At 37.1% G+C, this 24,080-nt stretch overlaps 1 protein-coding gene across 4 annotated transcripts in view; it reads left to right on the forward strand.

The window, feature by feature from the left end:
- Positions 1-24,080, forward strand: part of CDC14A (cell division cycle 14A) — a 54,475-nt gene that overhangs the window by 3,636 nt on the left and 26,759 nt on the right. For all 4 annotated transcript variants that reach the window (XM_082286747.1, XM_082286749.1, XM_082286748.1 and 1 more), the window contains exons 3-6: positions 7,574-7,649; positions 14,515-14,607; positions 16,841-16,920; positions 23,118-23,184. In XM_082286747.1, the coding sequence (XP_082142873.1) occupies positions 7,574-7,649; positions 14,515-14,607; positions 16,841-16,920; positions 23,118-23,184 (316 nt within the window). The remainder of the gene's footprint in view (positions 1-7,573; positions 7,650-14,514; positions 14,608-16,840; positions 16,921-23,117; positions 23,185-24,080) is intronic.

The following is a 24,080-nucleotide window of genomic DNA, read 5'->3' on the forward strand; positions in this document are numbered from 1 at the left end:
TGAAAACCTCATGAATATGTAGGTTTGGAGTTGCCTGATTACAAAGAGCCTGCTAGTGGATCACAGAGTACTTAAAAACTCGCTGCCTTGCTTCTGTTCCCCCCCCCCCCCCCCCCCCACTCTTGAAGAGACATAAGGAAGCAATTTTGTACATAGTACTATACCCTTTTTATTAAACAAAACAGCTGTAGTGCTAGATTTGATGGTTTGGGAAGTTTGGGGTTGACTTGCTCCTGTAGCTTGTCATGTGATTTATCACTAAATTATGCACAAAGTATGGTTATGTAATCTTAAGCACTTTAGCCTTCAGTTCTCACTTGAAGTTTTTAACCATTCTAATGACTTCATAGCACTGTCTAACTTAAACATTCACACTTTAAAAAGATAATAAAGACATTCTTAAAACCATTTAAGCCTATCTCAAATGCGAGCTGACTAGGAACTTGCTAGTAGAACTGTCACTATTTCAGTTAAATGTGCTGCAATTTAACCTTGAACCTATTATGCCAGGGAAATGGTATGCAAATGCCTCTGTTAAGAGAACAGGAAACCTGAATGGAATGATACAATTCTGAAATACCTTCTTTGATGGTTCTGTTTCTGTAAGATTTTCTCCGAGTCTTTCTCAAACTCTCTGAGGCTCCTCCTGAGGAAGTACACCACTTCTTATAAGGGAGCACAGTCTTTCAGGATTGTGTAGTACAGGTAACTATTACTCCAGAAAAATGGAGTTAATGAGAAACAATCCATCTTGATGAAGATTGTCATTTGGCAAATAGACAAACCTTGCCTTGGCAAGAGCTCAATTAATGAGTTAGGCACTAGTAAGAAGCTTTTTATTCTCTAAGAATAGCGTCTTTCACATTTCACCTTCCAGTAAGCAGATCTGGGTTGAGAATACTACACTTGACTGGTTAACTTGGCTTTCACATAGTTTTATAAAAGCAACTTTTAAAGTCCTTTTTATTTCTGAGAAGTTTTCTCGAGCAAAATCAGAATTAAATAATGTAAAATGGAAATCTCTTACTGATGAATTATAATGGCAGCCTTTGTAAATCATATTGGTTTTATTCAGTCATTTGTTCTGACTTTGGATCTCTTGTATAAACAGCTTTTGCAGATCTAATCTCTGACATTGTGTAAGCAGCTGTAGAAGTAGTAAATATGATAGTCTCTGTATATCGTGCTTTACACTAAAACTTTCTTTCAAGCTATGGTATGCTACTTGCCCATTTCACAGCAGTCTTCATGATAGCTACTTCAGTTATGTAGCAACAGAGCAAGACTCAAGTGCTTAGCTGCAGCAATATTAAATGAGTACTGTTTCTTCTACTGCATATGTATATGCAAAGAAGCAGTTTATCTTTCCTGTGAGTAGAGTAAGGGTTAGCCTATCGGGTTTTGCTTTCGTTAAATGCTGCTTTTCTGTGCCTCTCCAGTAACAGTACTTGCATAGGAAACCTGAACTTCTCCATCTTTATGTGGCTTAAATCATTTGAAAGGAAAAAGAAAACTTAGCATTGTTACAACAGTCAGAGCTGTCACTTCACACAGAAAACAGGGAATTCCTTGTTTGCATCAGTAATTTTGAAGATTTGACCTTGACTATTGGATGACCAAGATAGCTTAGTAAGATGAAGTCCAAAATTAAAAAAAGGGAATTTCCTTAATTTTGTACCTATACGTTGCTTTACCATTTCTGTCTTTGCTTTTTATAAGTAAAATATAAAATGCATTTGCCAGTAGTACTGAGGAGTTTTTTCTTTTGTTTGCAGTAAAAGGGTACCAGAATAAAACGGCAGCTGTCTAAGCTCCAGTTTTATATTGGATGGGAATGTAGCTTGTCTAGGAAACCACTTAGGCGCATCTTGGCCTCTGCTAAGATGACTTTTTTTTCCAAAGAGACTAGGCTTCTGACATGACCTGAAGGTTCTTCTATAGGGAAACTTTCTATGGGAGAACCTCTTCATTGATATTTTGGTTTTGATATCAAGGAGCATTGGATTAAAAAATCACGTATCTGGAATAAGTATTTAATTATGTGTAATTTAGATCTGTGAGTTGTTGGGTTTTGAAGAATCAGGATCTTGAGGAGGATTTGGAACTTCCAAGAGGAAATGGACTTAATACCTGGGGTTTTTTTTGCATAATCCAGGGCCTCTGCATTATTTTTGCCTTTAGATATTTCCAGGGTTATGTTTGCTGTATCATCCTTTTTCTGTTCAGAAGCGTGCAGTCCTTAAGTAGCATTAAGCATTAGGGATTTTGTCTCGGCCCGATTAAGAAAGCTCCTAACAATTCACGTGTTATTGGAATCAGTGGACTAGAGGAGGAAAACAGTGGCCACCTTTTTTCATGTGCTTGCGAAGTGGGGAGGAGAAACACAGTCCAGGAAACTGGAGTTGGAGAAAAAAGCCTAAATTGGTAAGATTTCCCAACCAGCAGTTAGGTTGTAATGAGTGTGCAGACTGATCCTCTCTCACCCAGAGACTTTGTTGCATGTGGGATGTGCTCATCTTGTGATTTGAAGCAAGTAGCTGTACTAATCAAGTTGGCCACTTCTGCAACACCTGGCTCTTGTATTGTTGAGTGCCCAGGCTCAGAACCGATGCAGCAAGGCCTTTAGAGGGTAGTAACCTGAATGTTCCTGCGTAGAAAAGAGGGAGGGGGGAGCAAGAAAGATGAATCACTATAAGAGAAACAATCTCATTGCTTAATTTTAATAGGAAGCTGGACATTTATAAAATGCTGAAAAATTGGAGAAGTTTTGCAGTTATTTCACCAGATTCTTAGGTTTTAGCTTTTGACTTAAGTAGTTGCAAGCTTGGTAGGGGCTCCTGTTTTGGCAGGAAAGTGGCTTTATGTGATGGCAAGCCTTCAGTAAGGCAAACATTATACTTTAAGGAGTCCTTGTTCTCCAGTTCTGAGATATGTACTCCAGAAAATGATTGCAGTTATTAAATGATGCCTCTGTTTTCAAGTTACCAAACCAATGACTGAATAAGGTGGCAAGCAAGAAACTTCATGCCCTGATGGGAAGTGAATGGCAGTACAAAACTATTGCTCCGTGGGGGAAAAAGTAACCAGGCATGTGGAGTAAAGTATAAGTAATGCATTTAATCTTTGAAAGATGGTATCTTGGCCTGATAGATTGACTGAGGTTAATATGGACCTTAACAAATTAGGGAGATGGACGATCACCAAGTGTATGAAATTTAACAAGGGCAAGTGCCAGATTCTGCACCTGGGATGGGGCAACCCTGGGTGTATGGGCAAACTGGGGAATGAGAGGCTGGAGAACAACACTGCAGAGAGGGACCTCAGCGTACTCTATGATTCTGTGGAGGTTATCAATTCAGTTAAAAGTCTGCTAGGCTATAGTATTGCTTCATTGAATGGCACCATCTAATAATTCAGGATGGCAAATCTGTTTCGTTTTTCTCTGGCACAAGGGTCGAGTGCTTAGTAAGAAGCGGTGTTGGCATTCCGAAGTGCTGGTTCAGGCTTGAACTGACTGATGGCACCTTCATGTGGCATCCCATGGAACTGCAGTTGGAAACGACTTGTTACTAAGGGGTGTGGGCTGCATTTCTTTCACCATTAAATTCCCTGGAAGAATTTACAGTAACTGTTTGCATGGCAGAGTATACCCATGGGCTGGCCTTTCTAGGGGGAAGACCATTCCTCTGATACAGTACAGCAAGTACCTCAGATATTATACTGCAACAAAGTACAGGTAGGAAGAAATGGTTCTAGGAGTCTAATCTACAGAGAAAACAGATACCAGAAACTTTTGCTACTGCTTCCAGGTGGCATCATGATGGTATTTTTGAAGTAGAGTATTTAAATGTTCATCTAGTATATTCTGGGGTTTTGCCACTTGGTTTGAGAAGCGTAATGATAGCAAGTCTCCATGGGATGAGGGGGAAGAATAATTTAAGGTATCATCTAAGTATTTGATTAAAACAAAATACAATTAAATGTTAATTAATACCATACCTGACTTTTGTTCCTCTGATTTCCACCTCCATTGTAAATGACTCTCTCTCTAACTGGCTTAAGCTTCAGAGACATTCCAATTTCTTACTGTATTTAAATGCTTTGTTCAAATATCTAGAGGTAAAAGAGATGGAAGTAAAATGATACTGGATTAATTGTTATCAGTGACTCCTTGACTTTTCTTATGTTGATCTTCAACTTTTGCCAAATAAAATTCTTTATTCAGATGGTGACTTGGTATGCCATTTCATCCCCATTCCCTATATATACCCTGCCTATTTCCCATGTTCCACTTACATTCGCTTAAAATTGTGGTCTTAACATGAAAATCCTTTGGGTGAATCAGGGTCAAGTGTCACTAATTCAAGTATAAAAATGGCCTTTTATAGAAAAAGTAATGAGGGTGCATAGGATTAAATCCTTCTGCTTAAAGATGTCAGAAACTGTATTTAGGTCTAGGGATGTAAATTGAAGAAAGATTTTGTAGATCAGAGCTCATTGACTTCAGTACAGAGCCTTGTATTATCTTTCAAAGAACTCTTTTGATTTGAAGGTTGTAAAGCACATTTTTAACTTAGCCCAAATAAAGAAGGGATAATTAACTTATTCAGTTTAGAGGTATAAAACGGAGAAGGATTATGTTACATGCATTATTTTAACTTTCAGCCTCACATGTCAGCCACAACGTTTTATCAGCAAAGTCAATGGCTGGTTTATACTGCCTCTATGGTAGTAGGGAAATAACTTGGGAAGTGCCAGTGGTTTTCTGTATGGGTAGTAATGCTGGTGCAGCAGTGACCAAAAGTGCCTTTCCTTTGAGTGTTTGGATTCTGAGAAATATCTTGTTTCTGCAGCATAGACAAACAGTGGCAGTATCAGAGTCTTAAACTCAGGTACTTCTACCCCCACTCCACCATATTAAGAGAAGCACTGGATTCTCAATGGTAATCAGTGATGGAGAAATAGCCAAAGATTGTGCCATCTTTAACTTGGTGGCTGAGAGAAGCTGAATAGTTTCATTTTGTAGAAATACAATTACTTCCTGGATAGACTCAAATGTGTTTTATCCTTATACCCACCAAGATAGTAATTTGTCTTGTGGATAAATTTGTAAATTGATTTTCATGTACTTTTCCTACATTGATGTTTGAATTAATTTAATCACGTGGAAAAGTAGAAGTGGATATGACTTCATATTGATGTACTTCAAATGAATCGTAATTCATCTTATTGTAAAACATGGCTGTACTTGTTCAGTTCTTTAGATGAGCTGTGTATTCAGTTATATCTTTCAGATACTTTGCTCACAATGGTTTTTAAAAAAGTATTCTGTATTACAGTAACTATCCCATTCCATATTTTTCCACAAGACTTTAAAAAGTATTTTTCCAAAATAATTTTAATATCATAAGTTTTACTCTTCATCATATATTTAAGTGAAAGAATGCTCTAAAATTGATGGAGTAAGATAGGGTGGGGGTGTTTGATTCATGTTAGTGCCGCTGTGTGGGCGGAGATGTTAGGAAGCTTTCTATATGACTTTCCTAGTAGTTACATTCACTCTAGTGTTGTTAGAGCAGCAGTTTTAACTTCTTGTTTGTCCTAACTCATACTTGTCCTTAGAACATTTTTATTTCATCTCTATGAAAAACTGTATGGAGGGTTTTCTTTTAAAAATAACTATTGACCATATCTGGCACACCTATCTCTAGGAGAAGATGAGGAATTCTGAAGTTAAACCCTGCTTTACTGCTACTGCAGTTTTCTCTTGGTTTAGTTAACTTCTGTCCAACCTGCAAATTAAGTTCTAGTAGTTGAACAGCTTGGTCTTTTTCCCAGCTAATTATCTTCTGTAATTACATCATAATGTTTTGTGCTGAACTGAACCTTAACCAATACTTGTATTGTTACTTGATGTTGTAAAGTAGATGATAGTGAAATAGCATTGGTGTGGCAGGAAGGCTGCTTGTCTTAGTGATCAAACTAATATGATTGTCTCTTTTTGCTCTGGTCTTGGCTTTCTTGGTTGAGAGAATGTGGGGAGGATGATATCAATGACGTTATAAGCACTAAAAAGATTAAGCACTCCTAATTTGGTTTTGTGTTTGCACAGAAGGGGTGAAGCCAGAAGGCACCTCTGCAGATATGTAATGCAACCTGTGGGCTCAAAGCAAGGCTGAGAAGAGCAGGTTGTTCAGATCCTTGTACAATTTGGTTGTGACTTTACAACCTCTCTGTGCAATTGCTCCCCAGTGTTTGACTGCTCTCAAAGTGGAAATTTTCTTTTTATATTCAACTGGAAAAATAAACCCTTTGCCACAGGGAAGAAAGCTTGATAGGTACTGCCATCTATCCTATCTTGTAATTTCAGTAAGTTCTGGACATACGGTCTTTGAATTACAATTCAAAGACCGTAAGTCCAGAACAACTTTTTCCTTTGTGATTCCCCAAATAGAATGCATTCAGATGCCAATGGCTTGTTTTGTTTGTCAGTAGGCAAGAAGATTCCTGTCTCTTTTATCAAAAAGGCTTATGGCAGATCAGATTAAGGCAGTTTAAGTAGTTGTCCATTCTCACTGTAATTCATAACATGTGCTTCAATAAATTTGCATAGCCCATCAAGATTAAGATTTTTATGCACAAAAGGAGAATTACTGGAGGACACGACATTTGCAGCTTAAATTTTGACCAGTTTTGCACAATTGATGGAGAAGGAGCTCTAGAAGAGTTTGCTGTAAGTTGCTTGCATAAAGGCTTCTGTTACTTGTAAAGGTGCCTATATAGAGGGTTTGCTAGGAAGAGCACTGTGAATCACTGCAAGGAATGCCTGTTGTGCAATAATTTTCCTGTACAGACTACTGCTACTAGCTCTTACCTTAAGGCCAGAGAGTGTTGCTTCAAATACAACACAGTTTAAAAATGTAGAAGAGAGAAACAAGAACAATGAAAGTTGATATTTAGAACAGGAAATAATAAATTGGAAGAGCAGCCCATAGGTGAGGGGAGGGAAAAAGGAAACATAATTAGATTTAAAGTGTGTATGTAACATCTAATCTCTGGAATAGCAAAGGAAGTGGTATAAAGAAATGAGCTTAAATTTCAGACAGAGATCAAGACTAGATGTTATTAAATAAATTTTATCACCCATAAGAAATTCTATTTTGCTTATTCTTGAGAGTATATAATGACATATTCTTATCTTAAGCAGTTGTAGAATCTTTAGGATGATATCAGCATGGTTTAAATGTATATCATGTCTTCAAGTTCTTCACTCTGTGGTTTTGGCCAAAGCCAGACTGGATGTCATGGGATGAAGAAAAAAATTCTATAGTTAGTGTGTGTATATAATGGGAAAAATAGTTACTGGAATACCTTAAACTGAAGCTACGAATAAGTTTAAATTAATTGTTCCTATTGTCCTTTTAAATTAATCAAGAAAGGACTTATCTGTTGTTCCATGTGTATTGGCTACTCAGTATCCTTTATTTCCAGCTTTAATTATCAACGACATGCATGTTGAAATTTGCTTAGTTCTTTTGTATTAATAACTCTGGGTTTTGTATTTTTTCCCCAGTTTCTACGGAGATTTTGGACCTTTAAATTTGGCAATGCTATACAGATACTGCTGTAAACTAAATAAGAAATTAAAGGTAAGCTTCATTTAAAAACAAAGTTCCTATATTTTTGTATTTTCAAATTGAAATAAAATTTGCCAGTTTGAAAGTGGTTATTAGGTGCTCATTAGCTAGATGGTTATTGCTAAGGATTATTATTAAGGATGTTCTTTGTTCCAAGTTTGTTTCCCTCTGAAGAGTGGAAGAAAATAATATGCTCTCATTTTGGCTTAGGAGGTGAGGCAGGTGACTGAAGGCTTTGTTCATCTTTTTGCATAACCTTAACACCTTCAAGACAATAGTAACAAAAGCTTCTGCTCATGTCATGGGTTTTCAGCTAATGAAGTGTGTATGCTGGTCTGAATAACTGAAAAAGCAGGTACTCAAGGAAGAAAACATGGGTCCTGAAATCACACTTTTTAAAGTAAGCCTCAGTGGAAAGGAGGGTGGGGAGCAGAGCAAGAGAGAAGGCCTTGGTACTATGAGAGCACTGCTCGGCAGTAGGTAAAACATGGGTGTCTTATCAACACAGTTTTGGTCACAAATCTAAAGCATGGCTGATGTGGCTAAACCCCAGCTCCATCTCAGCCAGACCCACTGAATGTTATGTACAGCTGCAGACTTAACTTTCTCCAAATACCTGTGAAGAAGTGATTTTCAGCGTGTATAGAAAATCCATCAACTGCAAGAATCAAAAGATGTTTTAATTCCAAAATGCTAATTAACGTAACTTGTGGGCAAATAGTGAGGAAGCCCTTCACTAAATATTACAGATTCAAAATATTAGACCTGTTACTGAAAGAAGGGGAAAATAGGACAACAGATGTGATTGCTTTGGCCACTGTTAAGAGGGTCCCTTTATGGAAAATGGCATTATGTCTAGGGGCACAAATAAAACCCTTAGTTAAGTTGATTCATGCTATCTACTGCTTTCAGGGGCATGCTGAATTCCATGTGCTCTTAAGAGGACGTTCTGCAAACTGAGGGACTTGTAGAGTGCTATAAATTTCTTGGAAAAAAAAAAAAAAAAAGTGCTTCTAGTGAAAATTTACATTGCTTCTTAGTTTACAAAGATATTAATAAAGATAAAAACTTAAACTCTGTTATTTGCTATTTTGAATGCCTGTGCTCATATTGGGAAAACATTGGATTTACCATTTGATAACACCAGAGACCTTATAAATACATTATCACCCTGTTCTGCAGTGCCACTGTCCCATTCAAATGCATGACCAATGATTCTTACTCAGTAGGAATCTTTTTTTTCACCTTAATTCTGCTGCATGTGACCTTATATTTGAGTTATTAAAAACTGAAGAATGTTTGCTCTGTGAAGCAGTTTCTCCAGAGAAGAACCAATAATAAACCTACTGTTCTAACTTCACTGTGCCCATGGGAACTAGAGATATCAGTTGTGTCTTTTCCAGATTTGGATTGAGACACTGATCAGTTTGGAACCTTAATATAGTCTCATGTATTACTGTATGCCTTCAGTCTTCAACCTAGGTACCAAGAGTTTCACCCAGAAAAGAAGTATGCAACTAATAAATATCTTGGGGTTTTTCTTAATGGTTCAGTATTAAACAGGAATGTGTCTGCAGTCTTTATTTTTGTTGTGAGACCATCGTCTTGCTCATTGAATGAGGCAAGCTAATTGTCAGAAGTGGCTTGTAAGCATGATGGTGAAGATTGGATGTTATGATGGCGAAAATAAGGGAGCTAAATTGGAACTGAACTATTAGCCCCAATATTTGCAGGGTTGGTTTAGCAAACTGTAATGTCATTTTAATGTAACTTCTCTATTTTTTGAAAAGAGTGAATGTACTTGTGCTGCTGGGTGAAGGGTACAGCTGGCCAGGACTGGGACAGAGAAGTCTCCACTGGGAGGAAGTGCAGTTTGTTGCTGCTGGCTTGCCAGAGGCTAATTCCAAATAGGTTAAATTAAACTCCTAATGCATGAGAGAGAAGGGTAACCTGATAGTGCAACCACTTGAAAGTAATACCTGGAATCAAACAGCTAAAGCTTGGAATACTGCCAGAGTGGTATAGAAACTTATATATGAATAGACTCCTGTCTGGCTGATTGGCACTGCTCCTGGGGTAGGCCAGCACTGCTAATGTAAGCTTCTGGTAGTTAAAATACGTGCCACACTCTGTCCTAATTTAGATACCATCTGCAGTGGGTAAGTAGGCTTGTAAGGTGGAGTCCCTGGGCTGAAGCCTGCCTCTGCATGTGTATTTACATGCCTCAGAGGAGTGCGTCTGCTGGGGACTGTAGGCCTAGCTTCAGAGGCTGCTGCTCAGCTTCCCCAGGCCAGAATTAGAGAGTCATCATTTCTACGCCTCATCTTGTGTCTGTCCTTCACATATGTCCCCAAGAGGAGTTCTGGGGCCTGAACCAGTGTGTTCACAAGTTCATGACCTGTGCCTCGTCTGCCCTGCAGCAGCAAAAGTATGGTAATGCTCCTGTGGCACCAGGTGATGTGTAAGCAGCCTGGGATGAGTGTTTCAGAGGTGGAAAGTACAGATTGGACTAAGGACAGAGAGAGAGTCCTGTTGGGCAACTGCTGCTTGCACACCCTTGCCGAAAGGGTGCCCTGTGACCAGCAGCAGGATTTGTTTGACCATAGGAAGTAAAAGACACTGCAGATTATCATGGGATGGTTGCTATTACCATACTGCAATACATCTGAGACCCTGAAGCAATCATAGTGCTTAAGCCCAGATGATTTGGTATACTTGGTTGGGTAAGCACTTAATGTACTTAAGAAAAGAGTCTTGAAATATGGCACAAAAAGAAATTATTCACAAACATGATGATTTTGGTGTGGATATGGTGTCTCAAAAGGAATTTAAGACTTCTTTAGTTTTGAAACTTCTATGGATAGGAGCAGGAGAAATGAAAGTATAAGATCTCATTAAAACTAGCAAGCCCCACAAACTTCCTTTTAAGTCTTTCAGCTATGTCTGTTTCTGTTTTGGGAGAGAAGCTCAACTTGGAGGCAGTGTTCTGCTTTCCCGTCTCCTTTCTTGGGGGACTGGTGAGGAAGAAGGATACCAGTTTGAAATGTGCTAATGGCAGACCAACATTTTAAAGTAAACTGTTGTAACTTTATGCTGACTGACTTTTTTCAACAGTAAATAATTCCATTCCGAAGAGGTGAAGAATTTATTCAGATATCCATTTGCTGAGAAAGTTTGAGGCAAAGTCTTGGCTATGCCTTACAGGAAGACCTTTCTGACCTTGTTGTGTTTGTAGTTTTTCAATTGCTGGTTGCTGTGAAGATGATTTTTACTATCCAAGTCAACAGCAAGCAAAAAATGCTTGTCTGTGCTGTCTTCCTACTTGTTATTTGAATTCTGTTCAGGAAAACAAAACACTTGACTAAGCAACTGGGCTTCATTTATGAAAGAAAATTTTTTTCTTGTTTTAAGTAAGTCTGATTTCATAAAATCTGCTTTTAAAAAACTGTTACGTTTTATCTGTGCATAGCCTTACACAATAAATTAAGGAGCAGAAGTAATCAGGGAGTGTTGCTGATAAAAATGATACAAGTATTGAAGATCAATGGCAGGAGAGAAAAGGTACTGGCAGGCTTATAAACTATGGAGTTAACATTTTTTGTGTGCTAACTGTATTGCTGCTGAATCATAGAGGGGTTCGGCTAATTGTTTTGTTTTAATATAAATAAACTGCTGGGCATACACATGGAACTATAGTAATTGCAAAGCATCTCCTTTAGGACAGCCTAGATTTTGAGGCAGGGTTGCATGCATGTGTTTAATTATTTTCTATTAAGTTTGTCAGTCTTGTATTCACTGCTGTTTACATGTACATATTACCTATATATACACACCTGTATATATATAAAAGTAGAATTTGCGTAGATCTAGGCTTATTAAACACATTGAAGTAATTTCTTGCTTGAACAGTACAACTGTATTAAACCATGCCGTTTCATAAAATGCTGTCAAATATATGGTAATTTTACACAGCTATCAATCCAGTAATTGTCCACGGCACTTTCTAATCCTGTCATCAATTTCTCTGCAAATAAATCTATTTTGAGATTTACAAGGAACTTTTAAAAAAGAAAAATGTAATCTTACAGTGAAAGTAAATGTTCTGTAACCCTCTCATACACTTCATGAATTAGTTTTATCACCTAAAGCAAAAACTGCTACATTTTCTGTGTAACCTCTGCTTTTAATTCACTAGATTGTCTTTCAGTATATTCCTCTGGGGTATATCTTGGCAGGTACTGTTGTGTTATACTGTTAAAATTTTATCTTTTAATGATGTGTGAAACTGATAAAATTTTCTTACTGGTAAAGGATATTTTTTGTGCTTTATAGCGTGTGCACCTCAGTTTTATTGCGGAAAAAAAAAAAGTTTATGTCAACTAAGTTATCTGCAACTATAGTTATTCCCTAGAAGACCTGTATTGAAAAAGTCTGTTTTGAAACATTCCTGGTTCTTCAGAGCTGTGCAGTGCCTAAGGGAACTAAAGCCCTAATCCATTCAGGTGGAGCTCTGGAGCTGTAAAAACAGTCACCTCCCAGAACTGTTGTGAAAGCTTGTCATTGGACCTGGCCACAGGAGTAGATGTAGTTTATGAAATATGGTCAGAAAATCGGTATTTTTAAAAATAGATCCAATAGCTTAGTTTTGATAATGAAAGTGTACTGAGTTGACAAACTGCACGTTAATGTTAACAGATGCATTACATTGATGCTTCAGCAAACACTTACTGTAAAACTTAATTTTCTGATACTAGTGTGTAAATAAAAACAGTGATCTGTTTTATAGGCTTCTGAAAAGTTAAATTGTGCTGCTGTTTTCCACTGCTTTCTATGCTATTAGGCATTAATGTCGGTTTTCAATTTTGTGTTAAAGCTTTAGTCAGGATTCAAAACACATTTAAGTATTTCATATAACGAGGATTAAACCCTTACATTTTGAAAATTATGCACTAAAACTGATACATTGTTTTCATCTAAATATTCTGGAAACTTCAGGTTATGGCTGCTTTGGGTACAAAAGTGTCTCAAAATTGGAATGACTTGATATACCCATATGATTAAAAAATCCATTCTATAAAATAAGAAATATGGTCTTATTACATAGAACTTACTTCTCACTAGCTAGCTTTGCAGTTTAAAATAGTGTTTTAGGTGAACTGTAAACTGCTGCAAAGAACTTTGCTTTAAAATAAGTAGTAGTCAATAAGTTATAATTGAAGTTCTGTCACTGTTGCATAACTACTGTAATCTTATCCCACCTACACATCATGGGTGGAATTGCAGTTAGAGAACACTAAAATTAAAAAATTGAGGAGGGGGAAGAAGGGAGGAATCTTAAAGTACTGGGATTCATTTTGTCAAGTTTTAATAATAATTGAATGCTTCACTAATTAAGTAACGACTTGTGCTTTGTATGTTTGCATATACACTGAGAGATGTTGCTGTTGGCCTCAAGATACAACCTCTTCCAATCAACAGCAACCATCTATTTCAGGAATTAACAGTCCTATTTAGATACACTCAGTTGCATTAACTCTCACTCCTTCCACCTCTGGAAGTTGTGGCTTGTAAGACCAGACTGGAAGGTGCAGTTAGAACTGTGACTAAGGGTGCTGTTTCTGTGGGGGGTGGGAGTAAGAAACTCACTGTTGTACCTACATCAGTTTTCTCCTGAGTTGATTGGCTATTTGATACTTTTTTTTTGGTAAAATTTGATAAAACTGTTCTAAAATTTGCAACAAGTTTTGAGCTGAGAGCAACATTGACAGATTTCTGGAAGTGAAATACAGTTGGCACTACAAATGAAGGAAACACTGTTCTGAAGCAGTTACCTTATCTCCCCTCCCCAAGTGTCAACAGTGTCAAGAGTTAGAAACCTGAAGTTGGGTAACAGCAGTGGTATTAGGGCGTTTTATAGAATGTGCAACTTTTAAAACTAGAAAAATGCTTCAAATATTTAGAAACAGAATCTAGTATGTCTGTTGATTACTTCCTCAAAACTGCAGGAGTACTGTAAAAATCAGGAAAAATGTGCAGTTGTGTAGCAGAATGGAAGTGTGGCAATTTGTGAAGTTCAAAAAATTGTTGGTGTGGTAAATTGTCCAACTTGACAATATTGTCTCTCTCTGGCTTTAAATAGTTTTGCCGCAGCTTGTCGTTATTGTTCTTTTCTGGTGCTTGTTGATTTTGTTTTCAATGAGAGGTTTGTCTGCAGGATTCTGACACAGGCTTCTTTTCTTCCTAAAGAAACAAGAATTGCGAGTTTTGTCTTTGCCTAGCCTTTTCTTCAGGCTTTTCTCTTATGCAATCTTTTTTTTTTCTTACTTTTAAAATGAATTCTTGCTGTTGAAGCTTTCTAAAGATGTCTGTCACCCCATTTTAAAATAGTATAGATGGAAGTGTTTAACTTAAAAAATGCCTGTAAGGTTGATTGCTTGAGTTTTTCTTCTGTCTTCTCCACAGAATTGTGTGCTAAAGAGATTTAACATACAGGAGGATGTTTTAGTTTGAAAATGTCAATGTCTTGAATCAGTGTTCATAGCTAATATTTCAAATATCTATACGTGGGGGGGGGGAAATCCAGTTTTTTATACTGAAGATTTTGGTTCATCTGCACATTGTAGCATGTTTTTGTAGAGCTAACCAAGAGATCTGCCTGGAAACAGTGGTTATTTCCTTGCACTCTTATTTATCTGTGATATAAGAAGATTGTTCAGAGTATCAGTAATTTTTTCTCCTTTAATTTAAAGAATCTTTTGTAAGAATTTTTTCTGACCTATTTTGCAGTTTTGGAAAAGTGGTTTGGCTAAAGTATTCTTAAAGTGTATTCTTTTCTTAGTAAATATGCTGTTTTGTTTGTTTACTTTCTTTTAAACAGTATTTCAGTCTATCAAGAAAGAAGATCGTGTACTACACCAGTTTTGACCAGCGGAAGCGAGCGAATGCAGCGTTTCTAATAGGTGCATATGCTGTAAGTATTTTTGATCCCATGGATACTTTAACCTTCCTTAAGAGACTTCTGCTTTGTGTGAAATGGCTTCTCTAGGGGTGCTCCTTTAGGGAGGTGGGCAGATGGTCATTTCATTTGTCTCTAAGCTGTCTTTGAAAACTCTGCAGTATGAGTTTTAGGGAAACCCTGTCTTCATCCCTTAACTCCTTTTATTTTACTGCACAGGGAATGCCTTTGGCAGATCCTCTGCATGTTTTTCCATAGAGTACCAATTTCTTGAATGTGGAAAATCCGAATCACAAACTGACCTCTAATTGATCATATTAGAATCAATTGCTTTCATGTCATTAGTGAGATTCAGAGTGAGAAGGAGAAAAGATTTTTCTCACAGCCTTCTAAAAGTTATTAGACCAGAGGCATAGTGATTATTGAGTTGATTTCTTTTCTCATTTAATTTTCACAGCCTACCCAGAATAATAGACAGCGTGCCACAACTCTACCAGTGTTTGAGAGTTAATTGAGGAGGTTCGGTTTATTTGTCCTGGTTCCTGTTCCTTTTCTTATAGGTAGCAGATAGACTGGACATATTTCTTTCTCATGATTCCTTTGAGTGTGTATTTTGTTAGTAATACCTTTATTAGATTTCTGTAATGCCAATAGGAGAGAAAAGCTGTTAAGTTCTTAAGTTTGTAGTTCTAATGGCAGCAAATGACCAGATAATAGCAAACTACTAGGGCATGTCCAGTTAATTTGCTTGCATGAGTGTTTTTTCCTAATTTAAAAATCTAAATTACACATCTCAGTCCTACCTGAAACATGCTGGTAATCTAAGTAGCTCTAGAGGGGATCTGTTGCATATACTTCTGATTTGTAAGTGGCAGGTGCAGGTGGGAAAAAATGAATCTAAATTGCACTTGAAATACTGTGGATAAGTGTTAAGGTGGACTTGGAAAATACTGATTCCCTTTTTGTTCTGTAAGCTTCTTAGGAAATACGATATGAGTTTTCTTGACAGCAGGTATGTGTGGCCAGTATTGCTACATGTCATGTACCTGCAGAGTGCCCTAACTGTGGGGAACTTTCAACCACATCATTGCTCAGGAGGTTGAGAGCATAAAAATGAAAACATCAGAGAAAAAAAGGTTTAAATGTTCAGTATTTATTGAATCTGGGTTTTACAAGTAGTGGTGCCATATGGTAAGATTTACAGTAGTGACAGTGGGGCAAGGGAAGAAGACCTTGTCCCTTGTAAAAAAACTCTTGTAAGAGAATAGTTACTGTCTATAAAGTACTTTTTTTTCAAGCTTTTACTCACATTGCTTTTTAAATACCAGTTCAGTTTATCCAAACTATTCACAAGGGGCTTTTTGGGTTGTTGGGATATTCTTGTGTATGTTGCAGAAAGAAAGCACTCCAAAGATTTGTTAGATTAAAAACAAAGCTAAGATTTGGTTGCTGACTCTTCATTGATACAGATGAGTCGGAAAATGTCTCCTTGATTTTTCTTAATGGAATTCACTACTTTTTAGGTGCTGAAGATGTCTGTGATCTTTTCCTTTTCATTTCATGATCCTTTCTCCTTCAGTTAGTGCATTGCTCTTGACATCCAAGATAATTCCGATGTTTTCAGGAGCTTGTTCAGTGTTTCTTTCCCTCTCCCCTTTCGTGTTCTTAATTCCTTTTTTTGTGTTTCCTCCTGGTGTCTTTATTATGAGCCTTTATGAGCTGTGTGGACAGTGTTTGGTTGAAGATGTCATGTATACATGTCTTTGAGCAGACACAGCTTTGAAGGGCCATAACTTTTGTCAAATAAAACCTGCAGTGTTGGGAAAACATGTAGTACGAATTCGCCCCTACTTCAGATTCACAAGTCCTTGATAAGATGGAAACTCATCTTTTTCCTGAAGTCCTCTGAACTACCCTCTAAGGATATTTTGTCTATAATCAAGAATTTAGGCTTTAAATGTAATCTCTTTTACAATAATTCATGCAACATTAAAGTCTTTAAGCTGCAGCAGTGTGTGACATTTTTCTCCAATTTTCCGTTTTTAAAATAAGGTACTGATAGAAAACAAAGTTTCTGTTGATATCTGAATCTTTCCTTTGTATGGGTATGTCTGTTTCTGATGTCATGAAAGGAGTATAACATGCATTCTTAGGAGTTTAGTGTGCTGGAGGAAGTTACTATATGGTTAGACTTTTCAGACTCAGGGCTGATTTTTTCTTTTTCCTCCTCTTCCCCCATCCCTTTTAGGTTATATACTTGAAGAAAACACCAGAAGAAGCTTACAGGATGCTTTTGTCTGGATCTAATCCACCATATCTTCCATTTAGGTATGTGAACATAAGAAATGAGGCTACCTTTTCTGTTTTGGAATTTGCTAAACAATTTGGGTTTAGATTGCCTCCTGAAAAGGTGTATCATGTCTGATACAGACATTGTACCAAAAGGATTGATCTCCAGAAAAAATATTTTTTACATTTTGTGTAATTACCTGGGGAATAATAAATCATTTAGATTGCTAAAAGTCTTACATAAGACTCTTAACCTTGTAAACTGTCAGGTTTTGAAAATAGTTTTTAGCATGTTTGTGATTTAGCACTTAAGCCTTTTCTTCATAATGCATCATGTGTTACTATTTGGAAGTCATTAAAATATTTTAAATTACCTAGTCCCTAGCTAGTGAGACTTACAGGATTGAAGGAGGTTTTATGCTGTTACATTTTCTCTAGTTTACAGAGCAAGTACTGATATTAAGGTTACTGAATGTTTTCAGTGAATCATAGATTGATAGGAACTATCTGTCTTTATTCTCTGTACTAGGGTCACATTGAGGCTTGGATCTAAGGAAGTTTAGCTATCATGCTTATCTAATAAAGAGATTTCCAAATATTTTTCATGCTGTGCACTATGAAATGCACTTATGCTTGATGAATGTGACTACCTCATGGTATTCTTATGCAAACAGTGACAATAAAAGGCAACTGCAAGAAGGTCAATACCCTCTCTTTTAGGGGAATCTGCATTTTGCAAGTAGTGTTCACTGTCAGCCAAGGCATTTGTAAATGCAGACCTACTTTGTCTATATCCAATTCATCTGATTGTTCAGCCACTCAGCAGAGGAAGATCAGATTGTCACTTCTCATACCTTGCACAGAAGCCAGATGCAGTATCTGTTGGGGTGGTAGATTTTTTTGTCAAGACCAGTTTGACTACAAGATCTTAAACCATCAGCTACATTAAAAAAAAAAAAAGGTATTAAATCAGTGGTAGCTTTTATTGACAGAGAATTTATTCACTGACCTGGTCACTGATAGCTCTCCAGAGCCCAAGAAGTTTACTGAGCTACTGGTATCCATATTTTTTTCAGTTAATTATAAAAGATACTTGGTACAATGCATTTAAAAAGTCAGTTATTTTAAACATGTCAGTGTTTTTTAACATCTCCAAATTCTGTGTAAGATACAGATTTACATTAAGTGTCATGATTTACATTAAACAATGCCTTACATGTGCCTTATCATTGCTTCCTTGAGTATCTGCTCCATGATCCTCCCAGGCAGGCATAGAGGATGGTTCTCACCAACCTGGAGTTCTCTGATTCTCCCTTTCTACCCTTTTTAAAAATAGGAGCAATGTTTCCCTTTTTCCAGTCACTGGGGACTGGGCCTGAGTGCCGTGACTTTTCAGATATGGTGGAGAGTGGCTTCACAACACCACCAGCCAGTTCCCTCAGGACCCTGGGATACATCTCATCAGGCTCCATAGCTGAACAGGCATTATAGTAAATTGATATGTCTTTGGGTTTTTGTCTCCCCTGCCAAGGTGAAGATTAAGGTGTGTAGAAAAGCGGTTTTGACAAAATGAAGAAACTTACTTGTCAGATCCCAAAATTGTGAGATAGAAAACTTGGGAGGAATAGTGTGTTTGCAGAACAGTCTCACAGGACTTTGCTCCAACCAAAGGCTATAGATTCTTGCCTTGCAACTGATTCCTTATAATACTGATACTGATAGTAGTAGCAGTAATAAGAAAATGCTGTTTCTGCTTGACTGGTAAGGACTAATGAAAGTGTCTCTGTGATTTCTTGTAATGCTGATTGGAACCACACTAACAAATTTAATGATACAAAACAATTTCCTATTAAGTGTTAATTGATTATAGGTAATCCTTGTGAGTTTGAATTCATGAAATTTTATTCCAAAATAGAATAGTTAGCTGCTCTAGAATCAGCAAAGGAGGGATCAAAAAAATAGAAGAAACAGCAAGATTTTCTAGAGAGAATTTTATATTATGTACAAAAGAGCTTTTTGTGTTTCCTTGGGAAGAGTATACTTACCAAAAACATTGAAGAAGGCAAAGTCCAGCAAAGGGGCTACTCAGGTTTTGATGTGTGGGTTGGCAGAATGATTATGAAAAAATAATTCCTTAATTCCATTTGTCAGCTTCAGGAGAAGCCAGCAATAAATTTATAGAGTAGGATATTCTGAAACATAACTACTTTGCAGTCTTCTTCTATGTGCTTCAAGCCCTAGGTTGCTGTGAGAGAAATGATTGTCTAAAACTAAAGCTTTTGACAGTTACGGGGTTTTTGTGGTGGGTTTTGTCTGGTGTGGATGGGATCTGGTAGGTGTTTGGGCTTTTGTTGCTCGGTTTGGTTTTTTTAACACAAAGCTTTGGCAATATTAGAGGGAGGCAGTCTTCTTGAGTCTTGCTGTTTCTAGAAGGAATATAGTGTTAGGAGCTTTTGCTAGAAAAATTAAACACCCTGATTTCTTGAGCATTCTTGCATGGTGTGGGGTTGGAAAGCACTTAAATGTCTTTTGGATCTGCTTTGGACTACGTCAGGTCTTGGCACTAGATTAGAGCCTAAGCAAATTCTGTTACCTGCGGTGTAGTTTGTCCTGATGGGAAGGATGGATGTGTAATCTGGCTGTACTGGAGGTGAGGCAAAGAGGAGTGAGGAAGTAAACTGAATGATTGTGATAAGATAAGAAGCTGGATGAGAGCTGGGAAGTCTGATAGGGAGGGGCTATTTGGGTATTGAATTCATAGGTAGAGGTTGGTATGTATAAGGAGCTTAAGAATTACTGATGCTGAGAGAAGGACAAGTAGATCTGATGAGGGTCTGCAGTGGGACAGTCTAGAGTAGCTGGGAGTGGGAAAGAAATAATGTAATCCTCCTTCCTGGTTTTTCAAGGCCTTCGAAATATTTCCCCCTCCCCCCCCATTCCAAGACATTTGGAACATCTGTGTTGCAAAATGTAGCATAGTACAGAGGCTCAAGCGATTGAACCTGTGCTGGAAGCAGTAGCTCTGCCTTACGTAGTGTGTCTGCTTGGCATCAGGCTGTACTATGAAGCAACAAGGTGGTGCTATGAGGAATTTTGCACTCTTTCCACACCTTTAGTGTCTTGAAAAAGACTAAAATAACTCTTATTTACAATTCAAAACATAACCCAAATGTCTTACCTCTTTCCTCATATTCTAAGGTCCATGAAGGAAATAATTTGGAGATATTAATCATTGCTATCCAGTACTTACTGACTTGATTTTATTCTGGCAGTGTGGAATTTAGATAATACATAACTTCTATAATATAGGTCATCTCTGTTTGAATAGTTCAAGAGTTTATCAGTGAGCAATGATCAGTTAAGTGTTACAACTGGACTATTTAACAAGTTTAATTTGATATCTGAAGTGTCCACTATTTAAAAAAAAAAGACAACCTTGAATAGGTAGAAGCTGCAGCATTGTCACATTCTTTGTGACATACTGAGGTAGGTTTACATGAAGTGATTGCTGGGAAACTGATCTACTTTCATGTAGCTTGGTGACCTCAAAAAGCCTTAATCGGCTTAGGTCTTCAGCTGGTATTTCATTTAAAGACAGCTTCAGCAAATACAGTTCAGGGGTGGAAGGAAATCACATCACTCCTCTTACAAAATTCATAGAAATTTGTATTGTTTTGTTTTTATAATAGAAAAGCTAAAGATAACTTGGAAGGATAAGGCACTGCTGTCTTTGAGACACTTATTTTTGGCTGATTCACTGTCACTTGGTGACGCTCTAGTCTCTTGAAGATCTTATACTGTATCTTCTCACTTTCATTTAAAAAACAGTGCTGAAACCATTTAAAATTGTCATGAATACCAGTTGCCTACTGAGAAGCAGAGTTTCAGAGTTTTACCTCGAACTACTCTGTATTGATTTTATGTTCAAAAGAAAAAACAACTATATTTTATTACTATTGTGTTCAGTCTCTAAATAATGACATGAATTTCAGAGACAGATTTTAGTTTATAGCTTCTAGGGTTTGTTTCTTTGTTGGCAAGTGCTGGGGAAACAAACTGTTTTGTTATTGACAGTGTTTAGAGGTTTGGTGAAAGGGAAAGCATTATGCAGTATTGAGGTCAGCTACAACAACTGTGAAATCGGATGTGGGATATGCAGCTCTGTATTGCCAGCTCAGATTCATACTAAATCAGTATCTCCTGGGAATATCCACATTCCTTCTTGCTTTGAAAGTGAATAGAGTTCTATCAGGTAATAGCTGGTAAAACACTGTTTGAAAAGTAAGCTGGCTATTCATTTGAGCATAAAAGACTGTAAGAATACTGTAATGAAATGTGATCAGCAACCTACTTTAATGGTCACGTGCACATCAGCAGAAATGAGACATTTGAGACATGGGTGATGGAGGCAATCCATGTTAGCTGCCAGCATCCATGTGCATGTCACTGCTAACAGCTGGCTGTGGGAACTGTAGCTGAGAATACTGTACACCTGGAATTGTACATCTAGGTCAACTTCACCAGCCTCCCGCCCTCCTTCATAGTATTTCTTATTAATGGATTAGAGATTATGTGGCTTTTCCCCAGTATTGTTTTTATGTACTGCCCTGTCAGATGCCTTATCAGTCAAAGAGGTAATTATATGCATACAGATAAAATAGAAGTTTTATTCTTGTTACAGCAAAATAACATATAAAATAAAACCTGTCTGCTACAATCATATCTTCTGTTCATATTTCTCCACTTTATTTTGTGGTTTGCATTGGTTTGGATTTCATTTCTGTCAGTCCCTCCAGAAAACTGGTACAGCTTTTAAAACCTTTCTGCTATGTATGTGTTCCCATTGGGCCCTTAATTTTTTTTGCTCACAAGACCTTTTTGTTTGCTAAAATGCTTTTGTATTAAAATGATCAGTTGATAAAATGTGATGTTCAAAATAATCATGTTAATCCATTATCTGTAAAAAATGTATTGTCTGTAAAATTCATATATTAAGTTTTGATATGTTCTGCTTATTCAGTGTAATGAAAATGGCTTCTCATTTTTAAAACTTCTGTTTGGGATTTGGATATGGAAAGTTTATACACACTTCAAAGTTCCCATTCCAAAACGTTATGGTTAAGTGTGTTTTAATAATCTAGTAATTTGAAAGCTTTTTTAGATTGGCCTGCCTGCGCTATGACACTACCAAAATTACGGATTTAATTTTCTTTAAAGCATTTTCTACAAACAGTGCTTGCTCAAAACTGCTAAATTTATTCTGCTCTTAAAGAGTAGGTGAGAATTTTCTGCTCTTTAAGTACTTGAGATTGAAGGAGCGTATCACAAACTTCATAGTACTTACAGTAAGTTTTGTCAAAAAAGGAAAGTTTTCAATGAAAGATTGAAAATTTGAATCCATTATAGATTAAATATGTATCTGTCTGAACCTAAAATTTGGCTATTCTGATAAATTGCAGTTCTTAGGACTCTGTCTAAGATAGCTAAGAGAAAAGCTATAAAGGATTTCCTTTATGAGTGATAAGGAAATAGTCTGCTCAGGCAAAGTTTTGTTAAAATCAAACTGATCTGGAGCACACTTCAAAAAGTACTTTTTCGTTTTTTCACAGTGCATTTTTTTAGTGGTGTTATTTTTCTTCTTTTAATGTTGCTGTCTCTTACCACTTGAATGTGTTTTGATTTGGAGTCTCACTTCATCTTTTACAGACAGGTTGTCATTTTCATAGTGGTAGAACTGAGGTTAAGTAATTTTCAAGTTAATTGTATCAGGATAACTTTTGATCACATCTGTAATCAGGCATCAAAGTGAAAGCCTGTACATTAATTCCAAGCTAGTAGTCTTATTTGCCTGCCCCTGTTAGTGTAACTCAGTTGGCACTTGAATAATGGTTAAAGCAAGCTGTGCTTTATTTGCTACTATCTTTACACAATCCAGAGAGGGTGCAAACCTTCCTGTTCCAGGAAAGCATAAATAATTTGGCAAAAAGCATGTAGTTACTTCATGTAAAATATGCACCTAAAATAGCTTGTAGTATCTAGCTGCATTTACTCTGAGCTGCATCTTGGGTGGGGGAGTACTTCAGCCTGAACAAGCTTCTAAAAAGACGTCTTTAAACTTTAATCCAGAGTTCTCAAAGGGGATCAAATAGCTTGAATGTATTCTGTTGTGTGCTGCTGTTCCCCTAGTTCTTAAAAGAATCCTATGTGCATTAAATTCATTTGTGTTAAATCTATAGGGATGCTTCATTTGGGAACTGCACATACAATCTTACCATCTTGGACTGTTTACAGGGAGTAAATAAGGTAATAACATTTTTTCTTACAAAACAGGTTTAAATTGATTTTTAAAACATGAAGAAAAATACTGTTAAAATAGATTATAAAAGCTGGTTTCAGAGCAGACTGTGTGAATGAGTAGCATGCTCTCCTGAAGCCTAAGTTACTGAGACTGTGTTTGAGTAGTGATGGCTGAGAAAGGTTGCATTTTGACCTGTCTGGCCCGGCCTTTGACAGCTTTTTGACCTTCACCTCATGAATTGGAACATGCAAATGCACCAGCCCTGGCTGGGGGACAGCTCCTAATGCAAGACACTGTGCTAGGTCTGCTAATAGATCATTTATAACCATTGGTGAGAGGGAATGACAGGTGGATGAAATCAAGTGAAACAGATACCTAGATGTACTGTGACTTAATCTGAAGAGTTTTTGCATGTACTTGGCTCCAGCTTTCCCCAAAACACTTGGTTCAGTGTTTGACACTGATCTTTTCAGAATTGTTTAACACCCATGAAAACTAAAGTATCTTACTAGTGGTTTGATGTGTCACTTTAGCTCCAGTATTGTTTTCTTTAAAAAATTTACATCAGTTCTTAATTGGGGACCTTTAAATTTTGTTCATTTCCCATTGGCCTTGGTGAAGGGAGCAGGCTATAGGAACAGTTCTGTACAGACACTTCATAGACCATTTGAAGCTCTTAAAAATATGGCAAAACAAATGTTTTTTAAAAATTGGAGAAAGAGAGATCAAGCTTAATATTTTTAGTTCTGTGGGGGTGGGAAAGGAGCTGTCAGTTACCAGCAAGACTGTAATTTGTGAGGCATTCTACGGATCCTGAAGATGTGAAGTAGTCAGTGCAGTCACTGTAATTTATCTGCAGCTAATACATCAAAAGGACGGTGAGAATCAGTTTTTCCTCCTT

The sequence above is a fragment of the Coloeus monedula genome (genome assembly GCF_965178545.1).
Source record: "Coloeus monedula genome assembly, chromosome: 9".
Taxonomy (NCBI): domain Eukaryota; kingdom Metazoa; phylum Chordata; class Aves; order Passeriformes; family Corvidae; genus Coloeus; species Coloeus monedula.